The sequence below is a fragment of the Tasmannia lanceolata genome, unplaced genomic scaffold, assembly GCF_043159265.1.
Source record: "Tasmannia lanceolata isolate RefF3 unplaced genomic scaffold, GAP_Taslan_0.1 ptg000015l, whole genome shotgun sequence".
NCBI classification, from domain to species: domain Eukaryota; kingdom Viridiplantae; phylum Streptophyta; class Magnoliopsida; order Canellales; family Winteraceae; genus Tasmannia; species Tasmannia lanceolata.
Genome location: NW_027518692.1, coordinates 34260631 through 34284914, shown reverse-complemented (window position 1 = coordinate 34284914; position 24284 = coordinate 34260631). Strand labels below are relative to the sequence as shown.

The window sequence follows — 24284 nt, the reverse complement described above, 5'->3', positions numbered from 1 at the left end:
ATCATGACAGAGACTGCACCTCCGTTGCCTCTAATGGTGTCAGCTTCTATGACCAAAGTTCAGCCTTAACAAGGGGGGATATAAGAAATTTTTTGTTATGGATCTCAGTTATAGGTTCAATTATGGATCTCACCTGCCCTAAAATGAATCATCAATCCAAACCACATAATGGATTGTTGCAAGCAAAAGCCATTTCATGACAGAATAGCATGTGATTGGAATCAAGATTTTTCATGGTTTTACAGTGTATGCAACTTAAATGCTTGTATGAAGAATTTAATATATCCCAAAAAGGGAGGGAGGAGAGGGGTGAGGAGGGAACATATGGCATGTTTGGCAAAAGACAAAAGTAATATAATTTATTTTTAGTAAGAAGAGAAAAAAAGAAGATGTGCTATTAAAAAAGATGCGCTTCTATAAAAAAAAGAAGAAGAAGATGTTCTCGTCAGCCCCACATATAAAGGCAAAGATTCTGATACCTGAGTGGTTGAGTTTGTAGTTCAATTGGTTGAGGCTATTGTACACCTCAGCCTTGAAGTTGTAGGTTCAATTCAAGCTTAGCTGACAAATCTATGCAAACATTGGTGCCATTGCCTCACACATTTGGGATCCCAGCTGAAAAGAATTCCACAGCTTTATCTATGAAGCTACTAGGAAACCTACTGTGCAACATGAAAGTAGACGAAGGCTCTAAACTCGGTAGGTTGTGTTTGAAAGCCCAGTCATCACAAGTTTTTGTCCCTTTACTATCTCTTAGGTTTTTTACCTTTCCAACTCTTCCATTGCTGCCCAAAACACCTCCTTTTCCCGACAAAACCCGAGTGCTCCTCTGGTTACTACGGTTAGATTTTCCAGAAAGCTCAACTTGATGCTTTCTAGGTTCTGGGGCTGATTGATATACATCACATGGGTCATCGATCACTCTATATTTGGTTGGTGAAGATTCAGATTGAACAGTGAGGATTCCTTGTCTGCATGATTTGAGCAAAGAGAGTAGCATGTCCATACTGAGTTCTTGCTGGAGGACGCCCCTGTTCTGCTCACATCCATAGCAGGCGGCCACAAGTGTGCCGGCCAAAATGGGCATCAACTCAGGGTCACTAAAGAACACAAACGGAAGGTCGCATACCTGTTTCCTTGGCAAACATATTAGATTTGCTTGAAGGTCAGAAAATAAAATCGATGGGAAATTTTTCATGGAAGGTAAACTAACCTTGTGGAGTATAGTTGGGCTCTTGCCCCATCGAAGGACCGCTTGATTTCCATGGTGGAACAACGAAAAATAGCCAAGAAGCAATAGGGATTCGAGCAGGAGTAGACCAACCTGAGACAAGTTGCAGAATACACAAAAGTATCCATGGAAAAAAAAACAATAAGTAAATCATAGTAAACTCTAAAATAGAGTTTAATCCAGCTTTAGATAAGCTCAACAACTACAAACGAACAATAGCAAGAATAGAGGAGTCTAAATTCACAAAAGAATTAATAGATTATTGGAAGAATGCACAAATAAAAATTGATCTGAACTGAAAAAGAAAAAAAGCCAAATGCAAGGAAAAACACCTTTGCCTCCCTTACTCTTTTTTCAGCTCTCCATACCCCTAAACCCGATAATTACCAATATTTATTCTTCCGACTACTCTTCTCTCTTTTTTCTTGTCACCCATTATATTATAAATTTCACTCTTTTTTATGTTCTTAGTTCGTTTTTTCATTTCCCATTGTTCTCTACCAACTTTCATGAAAATATCTTAGTCATCAATTTATTCATCGATTCAAATGAGTACCAAAATGTTGGAAAGGAATTTCTGTATCAATTAGATTGTTTGGGTTCATCAATTGGCATGCTTGGCTTTATTCTTGGACTATATTTCCTTTTTCTTCTTTCAGAAAGCATCTATGCATGCACCAATCTTTCCTTGGGCGGAAGTATAAAGGAGCGCACACTTGTTCAATGATCCAAATCATTTATCTGTTAGGACTTGAAATAGATGGGCATACAACAAAATCCACTCTTACAGGATGATTTCTAGGCCTCGAATTTGTAGAGGCTTTCCTGATGAATCCTAACCATTGTTTTTTATTTTCTGATCATCCAGTTAACTGCCACAAATTAGAGGGTTAGAATCATACTGTGAGGGTGAATATTGGTGCTTGGCCCATCCATAGCAAGGGATATCAGATAAATGGTTTGGATTATTGAAAACAAAGAATGAGAAATTGAAAGGGGATGAGGCATTGTGGGGCAACATTTTAGCCCACGGACGGGGGCATATTTTAATTGCACCACGGAATGATAACATTGCACAGTGGGCAACCATCTAGCTTCACTCTCAACAATTTTTTTTCTTTGATATGCGGCTCTTGACCAAACATTTGGGATGGGGCTATAATAGTGCCAACCTGAAATTTCCTCACATTTAAATATTTGTGAGTAGTAAAAAAAGGCCTGGGGTGGGGGCAACAACTGTATACCATGGACACTGAGAATGCCTTCAAACCCAAAGATTTCACTAGAATCATGACCTACCTAGAACCCCTTTAAACGCAAATATTATATATCACAAGAAGGCTTGGGGATTGGGCTATACTTTCGCCCCACCTAAACCTAATATCCATTGGTTTGGATAATTGATTACAACTCTCATAACTCTATGTAAATCCAAGCGGAAGAAAGTAAAGGGAAAAATTCCTAGTATGTTGCTTGAAGGAGGTGTTTTACCCATCTGAAAAGTCTCCCACCACTTGATAGTTACAAATACTACGACACGAATACCGCTTAAAAGGAAGCAAAAGAAGTGAGGAAGCATAGAAGACCAAAAGACGAAAAACATAGAGAAAGGAAGAAAATCATATAAACTTTGCAGGCTAGCGTTTGAAGAACAAACGACTGGAGGAATTACTAAGAGAATTACTTACAGTAAAATAAATACAATCTTTGAAGAAGAAAAAGAAGGGAATTCCTGTGAATATAAAGACCCCTACCCTAGGGAGAGCGCGAAAATTTATGTTCTCAAAGAAAGAAAAAAAAACTAGAAGTCATTATTTCCAAGATCCACCTCCAAATTTCCTCACGAAACCAGAAGAAAATCATTTTCCACATCCTTCATCTCACAATTCCCTTCCTTGAGGAAGAAAAGGAAATGATCAGTGTATCCTCTCAAATAGCCTCCTCTAGGATAGAAAGAGAACAATGGTCTAAAAATAACGTGTGATCCAACCATAAAATAGAAGAAAGATACTTTTCAGTGGAACGATCAATCTCTAGATTCATGTACTGCTAAAACCCAAATTATAAGTCATCTTAGCCTTCAAGTGGCTTACAACTTGAAATCTACTGATTGTTGTGCTTATCGATCTCTGGGTCATGTACCCGACCCAATTTAATTTTCATACAATACAATGAAATGTCAAATTGCTCCAGAAGGTATATCAGTGATTAGATTACCCGCATAAATCAGCTAATCAAATTCAACATTACACTCTACACAATATTCAGGTGTTTTCATCCAGTCATCTCAATCACTTTTTGGTGGATCTTTACAAGTTATGATGTCGATCGATTTCAAAATTGTTGCATTTGTGAACATACAAATTGTGAGCCCAAATGCCCAATCAATTTACAAATTATTGAGCCAATCAACATAATGACCATCCAAATGGATTAAGCTCCAGATCATCCTTAAAAAGGTGTCCTCTATGATGGATAAATTCCTCAAACTTTATGAATCAAGGATGTTATTCTCTGTAAGACCTTTCCATAAAAATGCAATAGTGAAACTCACACCCCATTGAAGGTGATCTTCCAGAGTCATTCTCAAAGATCCAACGGTGTAAATTATATGGATCAAGGATGCCCTTGCTTGAAAGACCATTCCACCAATGATGAAACTCAAGTTGGGTCAAAGATGACCTCTATCCAATGGTGAAAATTATATGGACCAAGGGTACACTTTTCTAGAAAACCCAAAAGAATATCCGATAGTGGAGCTTATATCAGATCAAGGATGATCTCTTATAAGCATGGTTTTAAATTTCGGATTTGGTACAAATTTCAGCCTTGGCCGAAATCCAGTAAAAAGCTAGGAAACTTCATTTCTTTGGGCCGAAATTTGGTAAAATAATAAAAATTAATATTTTAATGAAATTTCGACCGAAATTTGGTAAATTTCAGGAATTTCAGTTTCGATGTGTTGACCAAAATCCGAAATTTTGGACCAAAACTTTGGATTTCGGTCGAAATTTAAAACCATGCTTATAAGAGACTTCTCATCCAATTATGTGAGTTCAAGGATCTATGATTTGGCCGACACTTCAAATTTATTGCTGACACACGTGTCGTGTCTGACACGACACCTGTGTCCACACGTGTCGATACTCCTTTACACTTTCAAATGTAATGCTAGAAGTCTTAGTAACTTTATATGTATGTATGTGTATGAGTGTGACACTATTTCTAGATTTTTAGGGGTTGCCATTTCAGATACCTCGTACCCGTGTCGAAACTCGACAGTCGGCACACAAATCCGTGTCCACAAATCATGAATATATGTGCTTTCTATTTTAGCCGTGTCTCAGTTTCTAACATTTTGGAGTTTGCCATGTCCGTGTCGACACACGACACTCGTGTTCGTGTCCACAAATCATAGTCAAGGATGCTATTTCCTGAGAGACCTTTCAGTAAGAATCCAACAGCGAAACACCATGCCGAAGTTGATCTCTTCGGGGAGTCCCTCCTTAAAATCTAATCAACAGTTGAAAGCACATCAAATTAAAGATGATCTCTAATTTGAGTCCCTCCTCAAAATCCAATCAACAGTTGAAAGCACATCAAATTAAAGATGATCTCTACTATGAGTCATTTCGCAATGATCCAATGATGAGAGATCAATGATCAAACACATCACCTGATGGAGATTTTCCATTTTCTATTTTACGTTTATATTATAGTTTGTAAAAATTACGAGTAACGGTTAGGGAACCTCTTGATGAATAATTAGAGCATAGAAGAATCCTAGAAATTATTCCGCACTAACTCCCAACAAGTTTCCCAATCAATGCCACCCTACAAGTTTCCCAATCAATGGATAGGTTTTTCGATAGGCGCCACCAAAGATCTTTCCTAAAAAGTGTCCAATAGGCCGATATTTGATACCAAAACATTACTTGTAGTAAAACTATGGAATAATGGACTCGGAAACGAGTGTCACAAGTCGATACGGATACAAAGTGTGGGGCAAGGCAAACCCCCAAAATTTAGAAACAAGGACAAAGGTGGAATAGAAAGTATATATAATCATGATTTGTGGATAGAGATTTGTGTGTCGAGTTTCAACATGGATACGAATTGTCTGACATGTCAACATCTAAAAGACTAGAAATTATGACACATGCATATGTATAAAATTACTAATTACTATCATAATTTATAACAATATAAATTACTTAATTAATCAACTATAATCTAAAACAAACATGAGATAATCAAATAATAACATATTCATCAATTTAATCTTGTTCTCTTCCGTTTCCAATATACAGCGAGAAAGGGGGACCAATATGATACAATGAATATAGTATTGGGACAAGAGTTTGTTTATGGAGAGGGATAGAACAACAAAAATTAGTTAAAGAAGAGCTAAAAGAAGAATTAATAATAAAGGACGAGTTAATAATAAAAAAGGCAAAACACCACATGCCCACATTAAGTCCAACACTTCTAGGAGTACATTTAAAAGTGTCCAATGGAGTGTCGACAAGCGTATCGTGTTGGACAAGACACGTGTGTCGGCAACAAAGTCAAAGTGTCGGCAATGTCACACATGTTGTGATTGATTCAGTTAAATACAGAAAATCACCTGGTCAGTGGCTGTTTTCCACTTGCTAGTGCAATGAGAAAGAAGGAAACTCATCAAGTGGAAGAATTCCATTTTCAGATCTGGCCTAGCCTGTGAATAATTCAGATACAACCAGTTATTTTGTTGAGAAAGAAATAAAAGTGACCCATAAGATGTACATCTAGAAAAGGTTGCAAAACAATGTTAGGACATAGGAGCCAGAAACCACTAAATCACCCCTCCAGCATAACAATAAAACAAACCAGGACTTACCAGCATACTCTGCAGAATAGTAATATCCATGAGAGCCAAATTGTTCAAAACCTTTAGGACACCAGTAGCCACTTCTTCAAAATTAGATGGAAGAATGTAAACGCCCTGAAATTAAACACAGCTAAGTAAATGGAGTAGTCATGCTTAGAGAAAATGCTAAACATATATAACATTCTTCATGGTCCAAAAGAGAAAAACAAAAAAACAAAAAAGAATCTATCAAATGTATCAACCCTAAAAAGTGCATCTGAGAACCACATTTATACACGCACATAATGTTTCATGCAAAACATATGAACTTTGGATGCCTGTTTTTACTGTTGCAACCCCAACATGCCCAACTGTACAAACTGCAAACAAGTGGATATACTATAAACACTATTGCATGCCATTCAATGCATTTCAAAAATCAGAACGCAACTATTATTTGTGATACTCATCCTTAAAAAGTCCTCTTGGTTTCATACCACAGCTTGAAACATCGTCACACTTGGAAGAATCTTAAACAAATCTAAATTACAATAATACACCAGAGAAGAAAAATGAATGTATCTACTAGTGAAGCCAAAGTAACAATTAAATAAATTCTGTTATTGTTCGCCAGAAATTTTAAGCATGAAATGAAAATTACACATAAACACATTGAGATCAAATTTCTCTAGCAAGAAGAGGTTTAATTAAATTGGTGGGGACTTGCACTCCCAAATCTAATGCTCGTCAATTAAATTTCTCAAAGAAAGAAAACACTTCTAACTAAACATAAATAATAAATTGATAAGCCGTTAATATATATCTCCTAAAACTCATTTTTGTAAAAAGGTCCTCTTGGGAGAGTGGTCCTTTTTAGTTATAGAGAATCTCGATAAAAATTTACTTATGACTTTCTAAGAGAATTTTTGTAGAGGAAAATCTCTGAGTTGTATTTGACTCAGTTTTTGTAAAGCAGTCTTTCCGGAAGAACTCCTATGAGTAATTTTTAATAACTTGTCTCTTTTTAGAGTCCGTGTGAAATGGGGCACTCTTTATATGTCTTCCTGGAGGAAGATATTTATTAATCCATCTTTAGTATCTCCAGATCTACATTTGTGACAATTATGGAGATAGATAGATGCCAGTTGTTAAATGTCTATCGTAGATACAATCTACATATTTATCAGAGCAGTGACATGAACTTCTTTTGGCGAGGTCACCCTCGCATCTTACAGTGTGATGATTTGAAAGTCGATCAGTGTGATAATTCACAATGTGATCAGTTTCAGTTGTTTTGTAGACATAACTGCCTGAAGATCTATTGGAGCGAGGAGCAAGTCAGAGGCTTATGGGAACATCTACGACCAAGTTCATGCAAGAGATTGTTCTAACGAAGAATGGTATCGTGATTTGCAGGTTTTTTAGGGTGTGTTCGGCAACTATTCTTTTACGGGATTTCCCCTTTTTTTAGCGGTGGAGAATGATGAAAGCCAAAAAAATCTCAAAAATCATGTTCGGTTGCGTGACCCGCTAAGGTCAGTTTCAAAAATTTCTGCTACTTTTTCAACTAAAAAATAGGATTCCTCGAAGCGATAAATAGCCGTTTCTAAAATTTCTCATCACTTCGTTTCCGCCCGATTCTTTAGACGAGAATGAGAAGTGTTGCCGAACATGGCCTTAATGTTGTACCTGCAAACCAATCAGCTTTTCAATCCTTAATTTCAGAGAAGCATTAACCCAAAGAATGATCGTCTTCGGTGAAGTTCTCTTGATTTTTCTTAGGTTGTCTTTCTTTCGTCAACAACATCTTCTTGGATTTTCCCCAGGAAATCCTCCTTTTTATGGAAAAAAAAATCCTCTTCTTGGAGGAAGTCTCTTTCTTCTTAGAGCTCTCAGAGGTGAGAATGTGTATTCTTATCGAAGAAGCTTCTCTTTAAGATCTTCTGGAGGAAAAAAGCTTAGAGGATATATCTTCTTTTTCACAAAGATGGTATGTTTCTTCTTGGAAATATCGTATGAGAGAAGTCTTTAAAGATGTGTCTTCTTCTTCTTCCTGGAGGAAGATTCTTTTTTGGAATCCACGTAGGATAAAAGCATTAAGGAAGTGTCTTCTTCCCAGAAGATGCCTCTATTTAGGATGCTTTTTTTTTTTGAAGCTTCGGAGGAGAAAAGCTTTAAGTATCTTCTTCCCGAAAGAAGCCTCTTTTTAGATCTCCCGGAGAAGAAGAGCTCTTAGGATGTGTCTTCTTCTTTCGGGAAGAAGTCTCCCATTTGGATCTACCAAAGGAAAAGTGCTTTACAAGTGTATCTCATTCGCCCTGGAGGACGTCTTTCTTTTTCTGCTGGAGGAGAAGAATTACTACTTGAGGATACTGCAAGAGTTAACAAAAAGAAGTTCGTTGGAACCTTTTGTTACTTTTTATCTCTTTTTCTCCTTTTTCTTTTAAATGAATTGAAATGAAATCTCTTTTTTTTGTTACGTTTTCATCTCATTTTCTCCTTTCTATTCTTCCTCTCAATAAACATGACTTTTTTCTAAAAGGTTTGATCCATTTTTCTTTTTTATTCTTTCTATTTATAAGAATGTCTTCAAAACATAGTTTTAAATTTCTCTAAAATGGCCAAAATGTTTCCATTTCCATCCCCATGGGAAGTTATTTTACTTATCTTTTTTTTTTGTCTTTTAGAAATGGAGATGACTTTTTTTATATCAAGCAAAAAAGTTTCTTTGAATCTTTTTAACTTTTTCTTAAATTTAGGAATACTATTTTATAATTTTAGTAATAAGTTTTTTTTTTTTTTGAAAATTGACAATTTCATTGATACTATGAAGATTACATTGGGGACCAGGGGTCCCTACTTGCATTACATAGAATCAATTAAAGGTGGCCAGGAGCATACTCCTAGGTCGGTAAAAACCAAAAGAAAATCTTTTGAGTCAACCGCTACAGGTAGGTCCACACTTCCACACGCTGCCACCATGCCGATAAACTATTTCACTTCCCTTTCAAATTCTTCATCTACTAAACAAGCCGAGAGTACCTTCACCATTCCCCCTTCCTTTCCTTTACACTGCCCATCACCAAGGAAATACAGGGAACCAATTGGGGACAATACTATAGCCCACCTCAATTTGGCCCCAGCCAAAAACTAACCCAAAAAACTTCCAAACGAAAATCAGAACCAAAACCACCTCCTAGATACTAAGAGGAGCATTTACCAAGGTCGTAAAGAAGACTTTGTAGAAATGACGTCGGTAAAGTTGCCAATTCCGGGTTATTGTTTAGGAACCCCGGGCTTCTTCGAGATTCAATCTCCTCCTCCAAGTAAGAAATAGCCATCTCCTTCGAGACATCCCATGTTCTTTTCCGATTTCTACTATTCTCTAGAAATCTGTTAATGGAGGCTAATCTCTCATCATAGGACACCCTTCTTATCTTATGAAGGATGTTTTCTAGCACCATTTTAGTCATAAGTTTTACTACCACCTTTTCCTTTTTATTCAATTTTTTTACTTTGCTTTTCTCTTTTTTTATTGTTCCTTGAATATAGGAATCTATTTTTTTAGCTCAGCCATAGTTGCACAACCACTTCCTTTTTACCGAAGGATTTTTACTCTTACCCTTTTTGGTAATTTTTTTAGCTCAACGACAAATAAAACTTTATGGTACATCTTCAATGAGAATTGACAATAAAAGCAAATCAGAATTTTTTATCTGCTTACCTGCCGGGCTTGACAGTCCATAAACAACTCCTAGAAATTAGAACAAGCACAACCATGGGCATGAAATAAACAAGAGACGGCATATGAGTCAAAGATGAGAGGTGACTATCAGGAATTAAAAATAAAGACAGCCTAAGGTTCCATGCCTACAATGTAAATGTTTATTTTATGTACGATAATAAAATAAATAAAACTTAGTAATATGAATCGAATTGGTGAGATTGAATATTTCTATTAACAAATAAGTTACCTGTTCAGACGACAATTTGTTGTTTGCCTGCAACAATACAGCTGTTAACAGTGATGGAAGACTAACAAGACCTGTTTCCGATATGGCAGACACAAGAAATGCTGCTGGCTGCTTCAAGCTGATACCCTGCCTATTTTCATTCTTTGCGTGTTCTGAGAGGTCATTTATATTCTTCAAATAAGTACTTTGTTCTGCACTAATTTCATTTTTGCCCTTATCATCCTTCCAAGATAAGGTCTTGGCATGCTCCTCTATCGTACTTTTCTGGGATTCACTGGAAATACATGTTGTACATCTTTGCGAAGAAGCCCCAACATTGTCAAACTTAACTGAAATATCAGTAGGCACTTCTCCAGAATCCCCCCCACTGGATAATGGATTCTCGTACCTACTCGTGCAAGGTTCATCTAATGGTCTGTTCTTTGATACATTAGGCATCTCTTCCCCATTTATCTGACCAGGTCCATTCAATGGTATGTCTGTAATTACATGCTGTTGAGTTGATGGAATTCTAGAATGTTCACAAGTGGCATTGATGACAAACAAATCGCCAACACCAACAGAGTCCTTAGAGAGATACAATCCCCAATCAATGGAAGAAATGGTTCCAGATCTAGATGTTAAAACTGCCAAGAGGTTTAAACTAAGAAGAATAGATGAAGGGAATGGAGATCCTTCGAGCTGAGGCCTATCATAGAGGGCAAAAAGATCGCGCAGACGATGGATAACTTGATAAGCAATTACCAGTTCCGTCAAACCATCTTGCATTTGAAGTCGGTTCTCATCTGAATAAATATGACCAATAATTGCTGTGACAGTCCATAAGAATCCATCCAGTACTTCACTCATTGACTCCAAATTCTCGACTGAGGTTTTACTTGACATTATAGTGCCACCGGGGAGATTCAATGATGCGGCAATCTTGATATAGTTCTCAAGAGCTGCAGATAGCATGGGAATAATTGGAGGCAAAAGGTTTTGTGCGAGAAAATAACTCCGATTTGCAGGCACGGATAGCACTACTCTCAAAAGTCGTAAAAGGTATATTGTCACCTGGCAATTTTCAGGCCTTGAAGTGTGAGAGGCTGGCAATGCAGAAGCAATGAAATCAATCAAGCCCGCTTGGCGAGATGCATTAAGCTCGGGGTCCTTTCCTTCCAAAAACTGTTTGACAAGGAAAACATCAGAAATGGAATTTATTTTTTTTTAATTTTTCTAGAAATGGAAATTGTTCATGAACAGAAGTACCCAATACCCAAGCATGCAAATCATATTACCAAACCAAAACCAAAATCAAATGTCACATCTAGCATCCCCAATATTAAAAAGTGCACTAGAAGGTATGGAGTTCATCAATAGTATTATTGAAGATGAGTAAAAATGCTATTTTCCATAGAGTAAAAGCATGCAACAACCACACTGTCACTTATATTGAACCAAACCGATAACCAGATTTTACATTACCAATGAGAAACAACTGTATTAAAATCACCTAGAGCAATTTGAAAGGTTATTATAGGCCTAGCACAGTTTACATGCTGGAGAAAATGCTATCAGAATTGGAAGATCCATGTTTCTAGAATGGGTAAGATAAGATGGCAAGTGAATACAGGTCCTCGATAGATCTATTAATATCAGTTCCAGTGGATCATGTACTTATCTTAGAAATCAGACATGATAAACCAATAAACTGGACAGACAGATACTAAAACCAGATTTAGCTGACAACCTGTAGGAGTTATGGGGAGATGGCCCCCACATGCACATTAGCAGGAAACATATCTAGGCTAAAAAGACAACCTATTAACAGAACAAGGGGGAGCACACTTAGAATGAGCAATTACCAACAAATCCATAATTACGCAAAACAGCAGCCAGGCTTGAAAATCCAACAAAGCACCTGTGTAATAGACTCCGTGTCATAAGACAAGATGATCACTTTAAGCTGTCAAAATAAGGCACTGTGTACATGTTTTCAGATTGAGTGATTCATATAAAGTTCTTGTTAAAAAATAAAAATGTCATGGCCATTGTTTTAAATTTCGGCCAAAATCCGAAATCAATTTCGGATTTAGGTTGGGACCGAAATCTGAAATTTTCAGATTTCGGCCGAAATGGTCACATTTTGACCGAAATTGTAAAAATTTCGGCCGAAATGACCTAAATTTGAAAAAAAAAAAAAAAATGGTTTTGGTCCATGGTCATGGCACATGCATCTGTTTATGAAGATATATGTAGAAATATGGAAAACCAAAACCCAACCATATTACTTGTCCAAAGATATGAGCAATAAATACTGAAAAGCTTGACAGATGGCAGGAGTTATGTGCTGTTGCCAGTTTTCAGGGAATGAAGGTGACACACACTTGTTGGGCATAAGTAATTGGTTAGTGTAGCTATAAATCCTGTAAAGGTGGCATGGGCCGGATGAGGGTCTCACAGAAATCAGAAAGTCTAGCTGTTGTGGGAAATTTATTGTTTAAAAAATTTTAAGGCCTCAAGTAGGAGGAGATTAAATCATGAGATACAAAGCCAGCAGGGCTATTTCAAAAAAAAATTAAAGCTATTTCAAAAAAAAAACAAAGCCAGCAGGTGAAATAAATAATATAAAAGATGAAGCGAAAGAGATGCCTAGGGATCACACTAGGCAACTCTGGATAACCAATCATGATGACAAATCTCTACGGTGAAATTATAATATTGAATGACATATTATATTATAATAATCAGTTTTTTTCACTGTTTAAAAACTCCCTGAGTCAACCATTCAAAAAAAAAAAAACCTCCCTGAGTCAATCATAGATTTGCACGAGTCAATCCCATTTTACATGTATTGTAGAGGGTACTATAGTCTTTGTACACATGTTGCCCTAGTTGGGCCTATATATACATCATTTACATGAGGAGCTCCGTTAGTGGAGACTCTCCATCTTTCTACTCCCTGTTTTCTTCCTCTCTTCTAACCCTAACTCCATTTCTATCATGGTATCAGAGCAAAGATCCTAGGAAGAAGGAAAGAAGAAGAGTTCCCATCTCAAGTATTCACCATTTCATCCCTCATCTCTCGCATCTCTCTGTCACGTTTGTGTATGCATGCCATCTCCCCTCCTTTTTTTTCATGCCAAATCCCTAAAATATCTCTCCCACAGCCCTATTTTCTCTCCCTTGGCCCACGCAAAAGATTTCCTAAACCCTCGCTCCCCCCATACGCAACTTTCCCCTTTTGAGCAAAATCCCGTAACCCTCGCTCCTCCCGCCCTTTTATCTTGGTGTTGTCTTTTTTGTTGTCTTTTCTTGTCTTGTTGTCTCCGGGCTCATCCAGTCTCGCCCGAGGGGGAGTGTGTTGGTGGTGGTTCCCTTTCCTTGTCTAGTTGATGTATTTCACCATTCTTGTTGTTTGGTTTCTTCTTCGCATTGTTTGTCCTTCACATTGTTAGTTCCTTCTTCACATTGTCTTCGTCGGTTCCTTCTACATGTGTGTTGTTCCTTTGCATAGTTTTACGCATTCATCGTGGTTTGCGTTGCAATCCACTTTTTCATTGTCCGGCTATATGCCTGGTCGTTAGCGTGGCTTTCAGCCTATCTCTGCCCCAGGCGGCGTGACGACATGCTTTATGTCATTGCTAGTCGGTGGTTTCTCAAGGCGACGGTGTCCCCCATCGTTGGTTGATCATCTGCCTCAGGCGACGTGCTTTCCGCAGTAGCTAATCGGTGTTCTCTCCAGGCGACGGTGTCCCCCGTCGACCTTGTCTCCAGACGATGGTATCCCCATCGTTGATTAGTTATCTCCAAGCGACAGTGTCCCCCGTGACCTTGTCTCCAAACGATGGTGTCCCGCGACCTTGTCTCTAGACGATGGTGTCCCCATCGTTGGTTGGTTATCTCCAGACGACGGTGTCCACCGTCAACCTTGTCTCTAAACGATGGTGTACCCATCATAGGTTCGTTCCGATCACCTTTCCGGTGATTGTTCTTCTTCTCTTGGCATTGTGTTGCTGGGTGGATGTCTCTACTCGTAGTACTTCCCCATTGTTCGCTACGGCGCTTCTGTTTAATCATTGATCTCAATGTTAGTCGTGCTCTAATTTAGGGGGAGGAGGCCCTGTTCTGATTGCTCTCGCTGCATGGCTGATTCGGGGGGAGCTGCTTCTTTTTTATGATCGTTGATCTCCCTATTGTACTCTTGTGGTCGTTGCTTTTTATTATTATGTCTGTCATGATGTATTCACCATACCAGCTTGAAGGGAGTCTTGCACCAAGCTGGTTGTGCATAAGATTATTGTTCTTTTTTGTTGTATGGTTATTTTTAGTTGTTTATTATAGTTTTCTTTGTACCAAGCTGGAGTTCCATAGTATATACAACTTGAGGGGGGGTGTTGAATAATAAGTAAGGGCAGCCTATGTATTACATGTACTGTAGAGGGTAGTATAGTCTTTGTACACATGTTGCCCTAGTTGAGCTATATATACATCATTTACATGAGGAGCTCCCTTAGTGGAGACTCTCCATCTCTCTACTCTTCTTCTTCTTCCTCTCTTCTAACCCTAACTCCATTTCTAACACAATTAAAACTCCCTTTGACTCGCCCAAGCTAATGCTTTGACTCGCCAGAGCTAATAGAAATTTGTCGCCAATAATCAACTTGCCCAAGTCGACTCCCTTTTACCTTGGTTGAGTTCTCATCCAAGGCCAAGTTTTGAAACTCTGATTTGTTTAAGTTAATAGAAAAATTAAATAGCAAAGAATATACTAAAAGTATACAAAGAAAAAGAAAATGGAGATGATGAAACTGCCCCTTATTTTTAGTGAGGGTGCCTGGGGATGGTACCTCTCTCCCCTATGCTGTCTTACTCCTCGGCACTTGGCCAAAAACCACTGCCTCGTTACCTTCCCCCCTGCCAACAAGGTCTCTCCTGTCCCTAATGCAACCCTTAACCCTCTTATAAACCCTGAGTTTTTATATAGTGTCCACACTTAATGCAAGTACGCCAAAAAAATTACAGTGGAACCCACATTATTAGATGATCCAAACCATCCATTTGTTGGGCCCCAACTTAAATAGGTTGTGCCGCAAAGTCATCTCCATAGGATGATCCCAACTCTCCAATCTGTCGGACAGGTGTTTTAAGTAATCAACTAGGATGCAGACCAAAATGTGGCCAAAGCAAATCCTAGTAGACCTATGGCGTATATATCGATGTTTCAAAATGCGGACGCAGACCAAAATGCTGCCAAAGCAAATCCTAGTTGACACGGAGCGGTGCGGCCAAGTACGCCGTTGATGCAGTCATAATCGGGAAAGTTAAGTGAATTTTGATTGACTTGGCAAGGAAAAAACGCAGTCTCGGAAAAGAACTCGGCCAACGTAAAAGGAAGTCAGCTCGGGGAGTTTTGAAACAGCCATATATACGACATTGAATCTCTAGGGATTATCAATAAACAATTAATTAAAGCCTACACAGAACCGAAATAACTTAAGGCAATTTATCCACATTCATGCCAAATTGTCTACCAAGTCAAGGATTACAAATGTAAGGATGCCACTCATGTAGCAGCAAATAAATCATAATTTGACCAGGTTGCAATTTCAATTGCATACGATCTGAACAGCCCTCCAATAAGCAGCACATTCACAAGCTCACATTTTATCAAACCATTGAGGGTTTTTTTTTTTTTTTTAAATGGTTATCAAACCATCTAGATCCCAGAGAGAAAGTCACAATCAATTCTCAAATGTGCAGAAATACAGAATATCTCAAACTAAAGATATTTGCACAAGCTCACATTTTATCAAACCATCAAGATTTTTTATTTTTTTATTTTTTTATTTTTGAAATGGTTATCAGACCATCTAGATACCAGAGAGGAATAGTCACAATCAATTCTCAAATGTGCAGAAATACAGAATATTTCAAACTAAAGATATTTGCATAAAAATGTCATTTGTATAATTATGACGTCTCAATGGTAAAAAAAAAATTTGATAATGGTGGCCAATTTTATTGAAAACAAAAAAGACCGAGGTGGACAAGATACAAAGCAGATAAGAAGAAACATAAAATGAATAACAAGAGAAAAAGAGAGGGCTAAGGGGGGAGTGAATCGAAAGTGCTAGCTCATCCTTGGACACTCCCTCCCTAGCAAGACGGTCGGCCACTTGGTAAGCGGAGCGCCGAACGTGCAAAAAAAATTGATAGTCTTAACCAAGTATAGATGAAATTGTGGAAAAAAAATTCTTAATCCAGCGAAGATAACTGTAGGCATATTAATATTATACATTAAATAACTTTTCAAGAAAGATATATATATATATATATATATATATGAGAAAACGGTTCCTACACATATGTGTAGAGAGTTCTCTACACACTAGCTTAAAATATAGTGGGGCCCCACATTGTTTGGGTGATCCAAGCCATCCATTTTAAAGGCCCTCACATAGATAGGGTGTCGACAAAAAATCAGATCCATAGGATCATCCCAACCCTACGATTTGTGGAGGTAAAATGGATGTCTTTAAGCCTTCACAAATTAGTCAATTTTTTGCCTCCACAGTTCGAATGGTTAGGATGATCCTATGAATCTGATTTTTTGTGGACACCCTATCTATGTGAGGGCCTTAAAAATGAATGGTTTGGATCACCCAAATAATGTGGCCCCCACTGTATTTTAAGCTAGTGTGTAGATAACTTATCTACACGTGTAGGAACCGTTTTCTCTCTCTCTCTCTCTCTCTCTCTCTCTCTCTCTCTCTCTCTCTCTCTCTCTCTCTCTCTCTATATATATATATATATATATAGAGAGAGAGAGAGAGAGGAAAGTGTTGGTGAGCTTAAGCTCACCAAACTTATAGTGCGCTTAAGCCCCCATTCACTTTGTTAGGATGATCCAAAGCATTCATTTGAAAGGCCCTTACATAGATGGGGTGTGTACCAAAAATCAGCTCCATAGGATCATCCTAACCCATCCATTTGTGGTGGTCAAAATGGACAGACATTGTTTGTCCACAAATCTGCCCATTTTTCCCCTCCACAAATGAGGGGTTAGGATGATCCTATCGAGCTGATTTTTGGTACACACCCTATCTATGATAGGGCCTTGCAAATGAATGGTTTGGATCATCAAAGAAAATGTGGGACCCATGTGATTGGGAGCTTAAGCGCACCATAAGTTTGGTGAGCTTAAGCTCACCAACACTTTCCTCATATATATATATATATATATATATATAGAGAGAGAGAGAGAGAGAGAAACTAAATAAAGGCAATGGTACCTTAATCATATCACAAACTATTAATCCAATACTTGCAGCCCCTTCTTTTCTGGCTTGCCGAAGCCGTTGAAGATCCTGAAGCCATCTTCCTATTTTAGCCCTCGCCGCTCCCACTTGGGTTCTGTATCCAATTCCGCCACCTTCAGCTCCAACCGGAGGCTCATTAAACTCATATTTCAGGGCCATAAGTCTTTGCCTTATTTTTTTTATCCTTCGTTTTAATGAGTGCTGCAATATTGCACTGCCAAGCCCCAGACCAGAACTTCCTACCCCTGAAAGGCAATTTGTTTGATAATCTTCAAGGCTGTTTGTCGATACAGATCTTCCTTGGCCCTCCTTGTTTGAAGATCGCTTAAGTGAAGGTGAAGACTGGTCTCTAAACTCCATTGAAGCTTTCTCACGTATTTGCTCCAAGTAAAATTTCCGCCGCTGTTCACTTTCACTAAGTCTCTCCGCTAATTTCTGCGCTAAAAGTTCGGCTTCCTCCAGCTGAGCTTTCGCTCGGACTTCCTTTCTCCGTAATTGCTCCACAGTCTTAGCCTCGCGGGCCGCACTCGAAGCTTTGCGTTCCTCTTCTCGTCTTACTTGAGCCTCTTCCTTCTTACGCTGTGTCTCCGCAAGACGCTGCAATTTTTCTGCTTCGAGGAGCTTCCTACGTTCCAATACAGCCTCTTCTCTTGCTAAATCCTCTTTTTGTTTCGTTCTAATCACCTGTAACTTTTCAGCTCTTCTCAACTCGGAATCGTGAAGTCTCTGACGCAACATCAACTTTTTATTCTCGTCATTTAAAGAAGTAATAAAACGAACCTCATTAACCTTACTACTTTCGTCACCAGCCCTTCTTACAACTTGAGCCAAATGGGCTTCGTGACGAGATTCACTACGCTGGTGGCGGGCATACATTCCTTCTCGCAATTTCAAGCTACGGACGGCCTGCCATTCATTAACACGGCTTAATTTCTCCGATGTACGCTGTAACCTCTGGACTCGTTCATTCTCCAGCTCACCTCTAATCCTCATTGCTCGTGCGTGCTTCTCTTCTGCGTCTCTTTTCATGTCCAAAGCGGTTTTTTTCTTCTTTTCAGGAGACATTAGTTTATCGTGCAAAACACGTGCACGCTCCACACTTTTCCTTCTCATACCAGGTGAATGTGAAACCCGAAATGAGCCCGGCAAAGGAGATGAAAGTATATCCTCCCAGTTCCTCTTCTCTTTCCAAGCATCCATAGCCTTCCATGATGCAGTATTCCTTTTTTCCTTCTCCTTTTCTTTTTCATCATGAGGGTTTTGCCTCTTGAATGTATCTGTGGACTTCGGATATTTCTCAACCTTACTTTCTGTCAAAACTGTATCCTTCTTACCTATCTGCTTCTCAATTTCAGAAATTGATCCAAGTGGTTCTTTTTTGCACTTTCCGGCAGCAGAAATGGCGGGGTCATCCTTCAAAGCTACTTGAGAAGCAATGGAATCAGAAGCCGATGAGCCTTGAGATGGCGGGCGGCTGTTCTGAAGTAAAAGTGCCTTGCTCAACCTGTTTGTTTCCAAATTCCGCTTCTCTCCACCAGTATTCCCCTGACCAAGGCCCAAAATTCCAGTCTGCTTTCTCGACTTCATCCTGGGTTCTCTAGCATTTGTTGTTGTACCTCTTCCAGGTAGCTTCCTCGGAAGATCTGTAGAAACATGCTGAGGAGATGGACACGCAGGTACTGGGCCTTTTGAACCTTGAGCTAAATGTCTGCTGGCTCTTTCCTGCTGAATTTTCTTGAAGGCCTCCAAAGATGAAGACAGTATTTCTGCTCTGTGAGGTGAGGTGGTCATTCTCCGGACCTGCATACAATTATTTATATTATATTTGAGAATACTCAAGAGTAAGTGGATAGGAGTAGAGAACTAGATATCACTACATGTACTCACTATGCCTGTTAGCAGGTCATACTAAATAACCCTTGATATTTCCAATATTTTAGGATAAATCTAGCATACAATTGCATGTAAGAAGAAAGGGAGCTGTTCAACTTGATCAAGCAAAAATGCGTGAATATTTGAAGAAATGTAAAAATCAGCTTTTGAATTTATGCAGAACTGTGCATGTTGACATTACGGTTAACATATCCAAACCCCTACTAAAAGCGTGTAAATATGTAAACATAGTTTTAAATTTTGTCCAAATTGGGACCGAAACAAAATTTCCGCGAACCCAAATTTCGGCCGAAATTTCCGAGAGAAATTCATTTTTTTTTTATAAATTAATATTTTTACAAAATTTCAGCCGAAAGTACCAAATTTTTGGCCGAAAGTACCGAAATTTCTGAAATGATTAATTAATTATTTCTTTTACCGATTTCGGCTGAAATTCCGGTTTCAGCCAAGGCCGAAATTGGAACCAAAACTGAAATTTAAATCCATGTATGTAAACAATAAATAATTCGGAAGTTGAAGTTAAAAGTGACCAGGTAAAAGAGGTTGCAATTAAAGAGGCCTTGGACTCTATCTACCCCCATAATTTACAAGAGAATATCAATAAATATGTAAAATATATGTTACAATCTGAAGTGCTACAATGCACAGCACAGCCCCATTATGGCATTATCTTGACTCGGTCAAATAATGGTGACTCTGCCCAGTTGACTAGCCCATGTCAGTTGCCTATGAGTCCATGCTTAAGTTTTCAAACATCGCTCTATGCAATCCCTTTTTTTCTAGGAGCAAAACATATAAAGTATAATGAACCTAGTCAAGCAACTTTTGTTTTGAATGGCTAGACAAACACCTGATGAAAAATAAATTGCATAATAGGCTTCTGTGGAGACTAAATAGCTTTCTACTCATAGGTGCATTTGTTTTTATCTTGTGCACTTCATCTCTGTGAAACAACCAATTACTCCAAAAGCTTAATCTGTTGGAGTTGGCGTTATTTAATCATTTATACTTCAACACTTCCCCTCACATGTGGCCCCTCCTTTTTTTGGGTTGGCCTTACACGTTAATATCAAGGAGTTGTGAGTTTTGAACCCAGAACCTGCCACTCTGATACCATGTGAAACAACCAGTTACTCCAAAAGCTTAAGCTGTTAGAGTTGGTGTTATTTAATAATTTATATTTCCACCAATCTCATTATAAGCATCCTTGATTTTTGCAAATGTGTGGTTGTGACTATTTACCAGTGTGTTAAGCATGTGGCTTTATTAGTAGCAGCATTGCAAGAGAATTACACGTACATGTCAGTAAAGAAACATAGTAAGCATGCTGACCTCCCAAGAAAGGGCATGTGGCCTGCGATGATCAGTCTTCATGTTCACAGGAGTCCCATCTTGTGATGTTTGAGAAGGGGACCTTTCCGGGTTCTCAAATCCATCAACTCTAGATTTTAGTTCTCTGAAATCAGAAGCAGCTTCTTCAAGAACAAGTATAGCCTCTTTCATCTGGTCCACATCACACTCAAGTTCACACAAAAGATAAAGTTCATCTACTGCTCTATTAAGATTTTCAAAGAGAAAGCACCAAAGTCGCTGACGAAATCTTTCTTTGCATTCCCCTGATTCAGCTTCTGCTATGGCACCCATGAATTGGCTCTTTGAAACCTGATTGATGACGAGAATTTCAGAAATGTCCACGGAACCATCTTTAGAATCATTAGGAGGCACCTGAGGTGTTGTCAACATTCCAATTTCAACAATTGATGGGAGGCGATTTTCAGTAAATGGGTCATTAGTGTCTGGATCATTCCCTGGTTCATTGCGACTTGGGTCTAGACATTTACTGCGAGTTTCCTCAAGATTTCCATCATCTTTAATTGGAGACACCATTTTTAATGGATCATTAGAGTCTGGATCATCCCTTGCTTCATTGCAACTTGGCTCTAGACATTTATGGTGAGTTTCCTCAAGATTTTCATCATCATTAATTGGAGATGCCAGTTTACCATCAGAACTTGATAATTCCAAGTTGTCAGAAGAGATCTCATTAGCCTCTTTACAGTTCTCCTTGATAGATTCCGCCCGCACAGTAAAAGCCATTTCATTGGAAAACTGCTTAGCTTCTTCAGACATTAGAGCTTCCTTTTCCCCTTTTGTAGCATCATCAGAAGGAACAAGTGACACTGAGTCATCAGTATTTACCAAACGACCCTCTGGAAACAGGTTCGCATCTTCAGAGATTAGAACTGTTTTTTCCTCTTGGTTAGCAGCATAAGAAGAAACATGTGATACTGAGCCGTTAGCATTTTCCAAATTTCCATGCCCCGCCAAGTGATCATCTGAAATATCACCACAGCTGGTTTTAGAAGCATCTGAAAGTCCATGACAAATGTGCAGCTCCAAAGCATCATCCTCAAGATCACCCCACTTGATTTTTGGAACCTTATCCAACTTTTCATTTTGCAAGACCTCCTGAACAGTTTGAGTTCCACCTTCCGCATCTGTAATGTTTTTGGAACTATAAGGTGACTTGGGAACTTCAGTTTCTATGTTCGTTACTTGTTTATCAAGGCAATGTGCGCCCTGTTCTGCTTTTGAAGCGGAACTAGAACTTTCATTGCCCACCTTTGCATGGGTAGCAAAATACCTGCCCGCGGGCAAGGATCGACGTCTGCTTCGTGAATGCACGACTTTTTCATCGGATGGGGCCTGATTGCGTAGAAAACTAGAATGGGTTTTGTTTGAGAATGCCCCAACAATATTTTGCATAGAAAATTTGGAGCCAGTTCGATGCCTCTGGACATCAATGAAAAAAAGAACACAAAAGAGTAAATCAGAAACTATGAAATCTGTATTTACCTAAATACCACAGTTCAAGCCGGAATACAATGTAGAGTATCAAAGAGCACAAACAAGAAAACAAATGGAGAAAAAGGAAAATAAAAATTCAACACAAAAAAATGATTTCAAGTGTGTATATCGATTAAAGAGCTTAACTTTTGAAGAAAAAAAGCAGAAACTGAACCATTACCGGAGTAGCAAACAAACAAAAACGAAGTTAAGGTGCCTACGACGTGTCCGTTTCTTTTGACGACAAAGAGCTTATATGCAGTGAGTGCAATTCTACAATCCTCATCGGGTTTTTTTCAGTTGAGTGTCGTCAAGAAATAGTTTAAGACATCCAAGAAAACAATTTTTCAGCCTTGTTTCAATGGATATTCTATGGCCCAACTGGGTTTGAAATGTACGAAACTCAATTCTGATCGCATTTGTGCATCCCAATAGAATGGCCGTAAGAGCGTTTTTGCGTTGAGCAACATTGGAGCATCTGATCAAACAATGAAGGAGACATCATTTTGTATTGTCCTATACTATCAGACAAACTGACAATTATCGAGGTCATTGTTGTGGCAGTAGAACTAGAATTCAGCTCATAACCAAACTTCCTCATACTATGGTATGGATTGAATGGAATTCTGTAAGGCCCTGTATGGATTGCAGGAAATTTTTTAAAAAAAGTTTGTAAAGGAAAAACGTTTCTAAATTTTCTTACATTTTTACGCATAAAAAATGACTAACTTAAACCAAACCAATTCACTTTTTACTTAGAGGGACCTTAATTTATGTTAATATCCCTTTAAATTAACCATAATCATATCATTTCCCTCTAAATTGTGAAAAGAAGAAAAAAAATCCCAAGAAATTTTTTCAATTGGAAACATTTTTTCTTGAAATCCAAACAGGGCCTAAATTCTTCCTGGTGATTAAGAGACCCTAGCCTCTCTAGCCCAAGTATCCCAGATTTTAGGACATTTCCAAACTTCTTTTTAGCATATATGTGGAGTGCATCCATCTCCACTAGAACACAAATATCCAGCACCAATCTTAAGTCACTAAAGGATTTCGAACCATATGCGACCTGGATTAAAGGTATTTCTTTTGGATTTTATTTGTAATCCGTTTAATTTTGAACAAGTTTTTCTCATTGATTGAAAAAAAAAATGAAAAAGTTCAAGGCGTGCAAGATAAATAAGTACATTCTACATATAGAAAAAGACAAATTCATCATTAAAACAAAATCTCGATCATCAATGAGAGAGGAGGAAGATGATAAAACCTTTTTCACTTCGAACCAGACCGATCCCTGATCATCACCAGCTCCTCCTCCCTCACTCTCCATCACAAACCGATCTTTTACATCTCAAATAAATCCTAACATTTCAAAACCCTAATTCGTCCAATTCTACCAAAATCTGCTGCATTTCCAAAGAACAATGATCATTAAATAGTTGCGAAAAAAACCAACGGAATCCTTATAAGAGAGCACTAGGGTTTTAATAACTCAAAAATAAAATAAAAATACAATGAATTCTACAGGGGAATTTTCAACATTTCACGAAGATATCAAAGGCTCCTACATCGCGATCAAACCTCCGAGGAAATAAACCCTAGTAATTCCATTAAACCCTAGCAATTCAAACTTAGGTTTTTTGTAGGGTTTGCAGAGGTACGACTAAAAAGGGGGAGAAGAAGAATGAAGAAATAGTGAGCTATATATACTACTATATTTGGCGCGAGGCCAATGCCTAACGATCTCCCAACGTACACGTGGCACGTGCCTATGAACCTACTAAGGGTGGGCCATGATCTGCAACGGTTAAGATCGTTCGAATGTTGCAATCTTCGGCCTATGGCCCACTTATATAATGGCTTTAATCGCCATGTGTTCGTGTATGCCACCTGTACAGATAGGATGAACTGATACTGGGCCCGGAACCGAGGTGCAACTGGGGTTGGCTTGAGTCCAACCCTAACTCAACCCATGATAGCATTCCCTCAACCCTAACCCGAGCCTTGGGTTGAGGACGGTCAACCCTAACCCAACCCATCTAACCCGAAATCGAGTCCATCGGATTGGCTAGGGTTCACATAGGGCCAAACAGGAAAAAAAAAAACACATTACCCAACAAAAATCAATTAGAGGGCGGAGGTCGGATTCGGGATTCGGGTCGGGCCTCTTTGGGTTGCCAAGGCCTCAA

The 24284-nt window shown here is 38.6% G+C and overlaps 1 protein-coding gene across 2 annotated transcripts; it reads right to left on the bottom strand.

Moving 5' to 3' along the window:
• Nucleotides 1–330: 330 nt before the first annotated feature.
• Nucleotides 331–23755, bottom strand: LOC143846778 (uncharacterized). Of its 2 annotated transcripts, XM_077355338.1 has the most exons (9): nucleotides 23363–23755; nucleotides 21893–22041; nucleotides 20581–21746; nucleotides 17329–19155; nucleotides 10055–11218; nucleotides 6111–6215; nucleotides 5859–5948; nucleotides 1214–1324; nucleotides 331–1129 (listed from the first exon to the last, which is right to left on the bottom strand). In XM_077355338.1, exons 2-9 carry the CDS (start codon nucleotides 21942–21944, stop codon nucleotides 596–598), a joined length of 5049 nt encoding a protein of 1682 aa, XP_077211453.1. In that variant the 5' UTR covers nucleotides 21945–22041; nucleotides 23363–23755; the 3' UTR covers nucleotides 331–595. The 2 variants fall into 2 exon arrangements, with proteins under 2 accessions (XP_077211453.1, XP_077211452.1); XM_077355337.1 differs by having other exon boundaries at nucleotides 20581–22041.
• Between the last annotated feature and the right edge of the window lie 529 nt (nucleotides 23756–24284).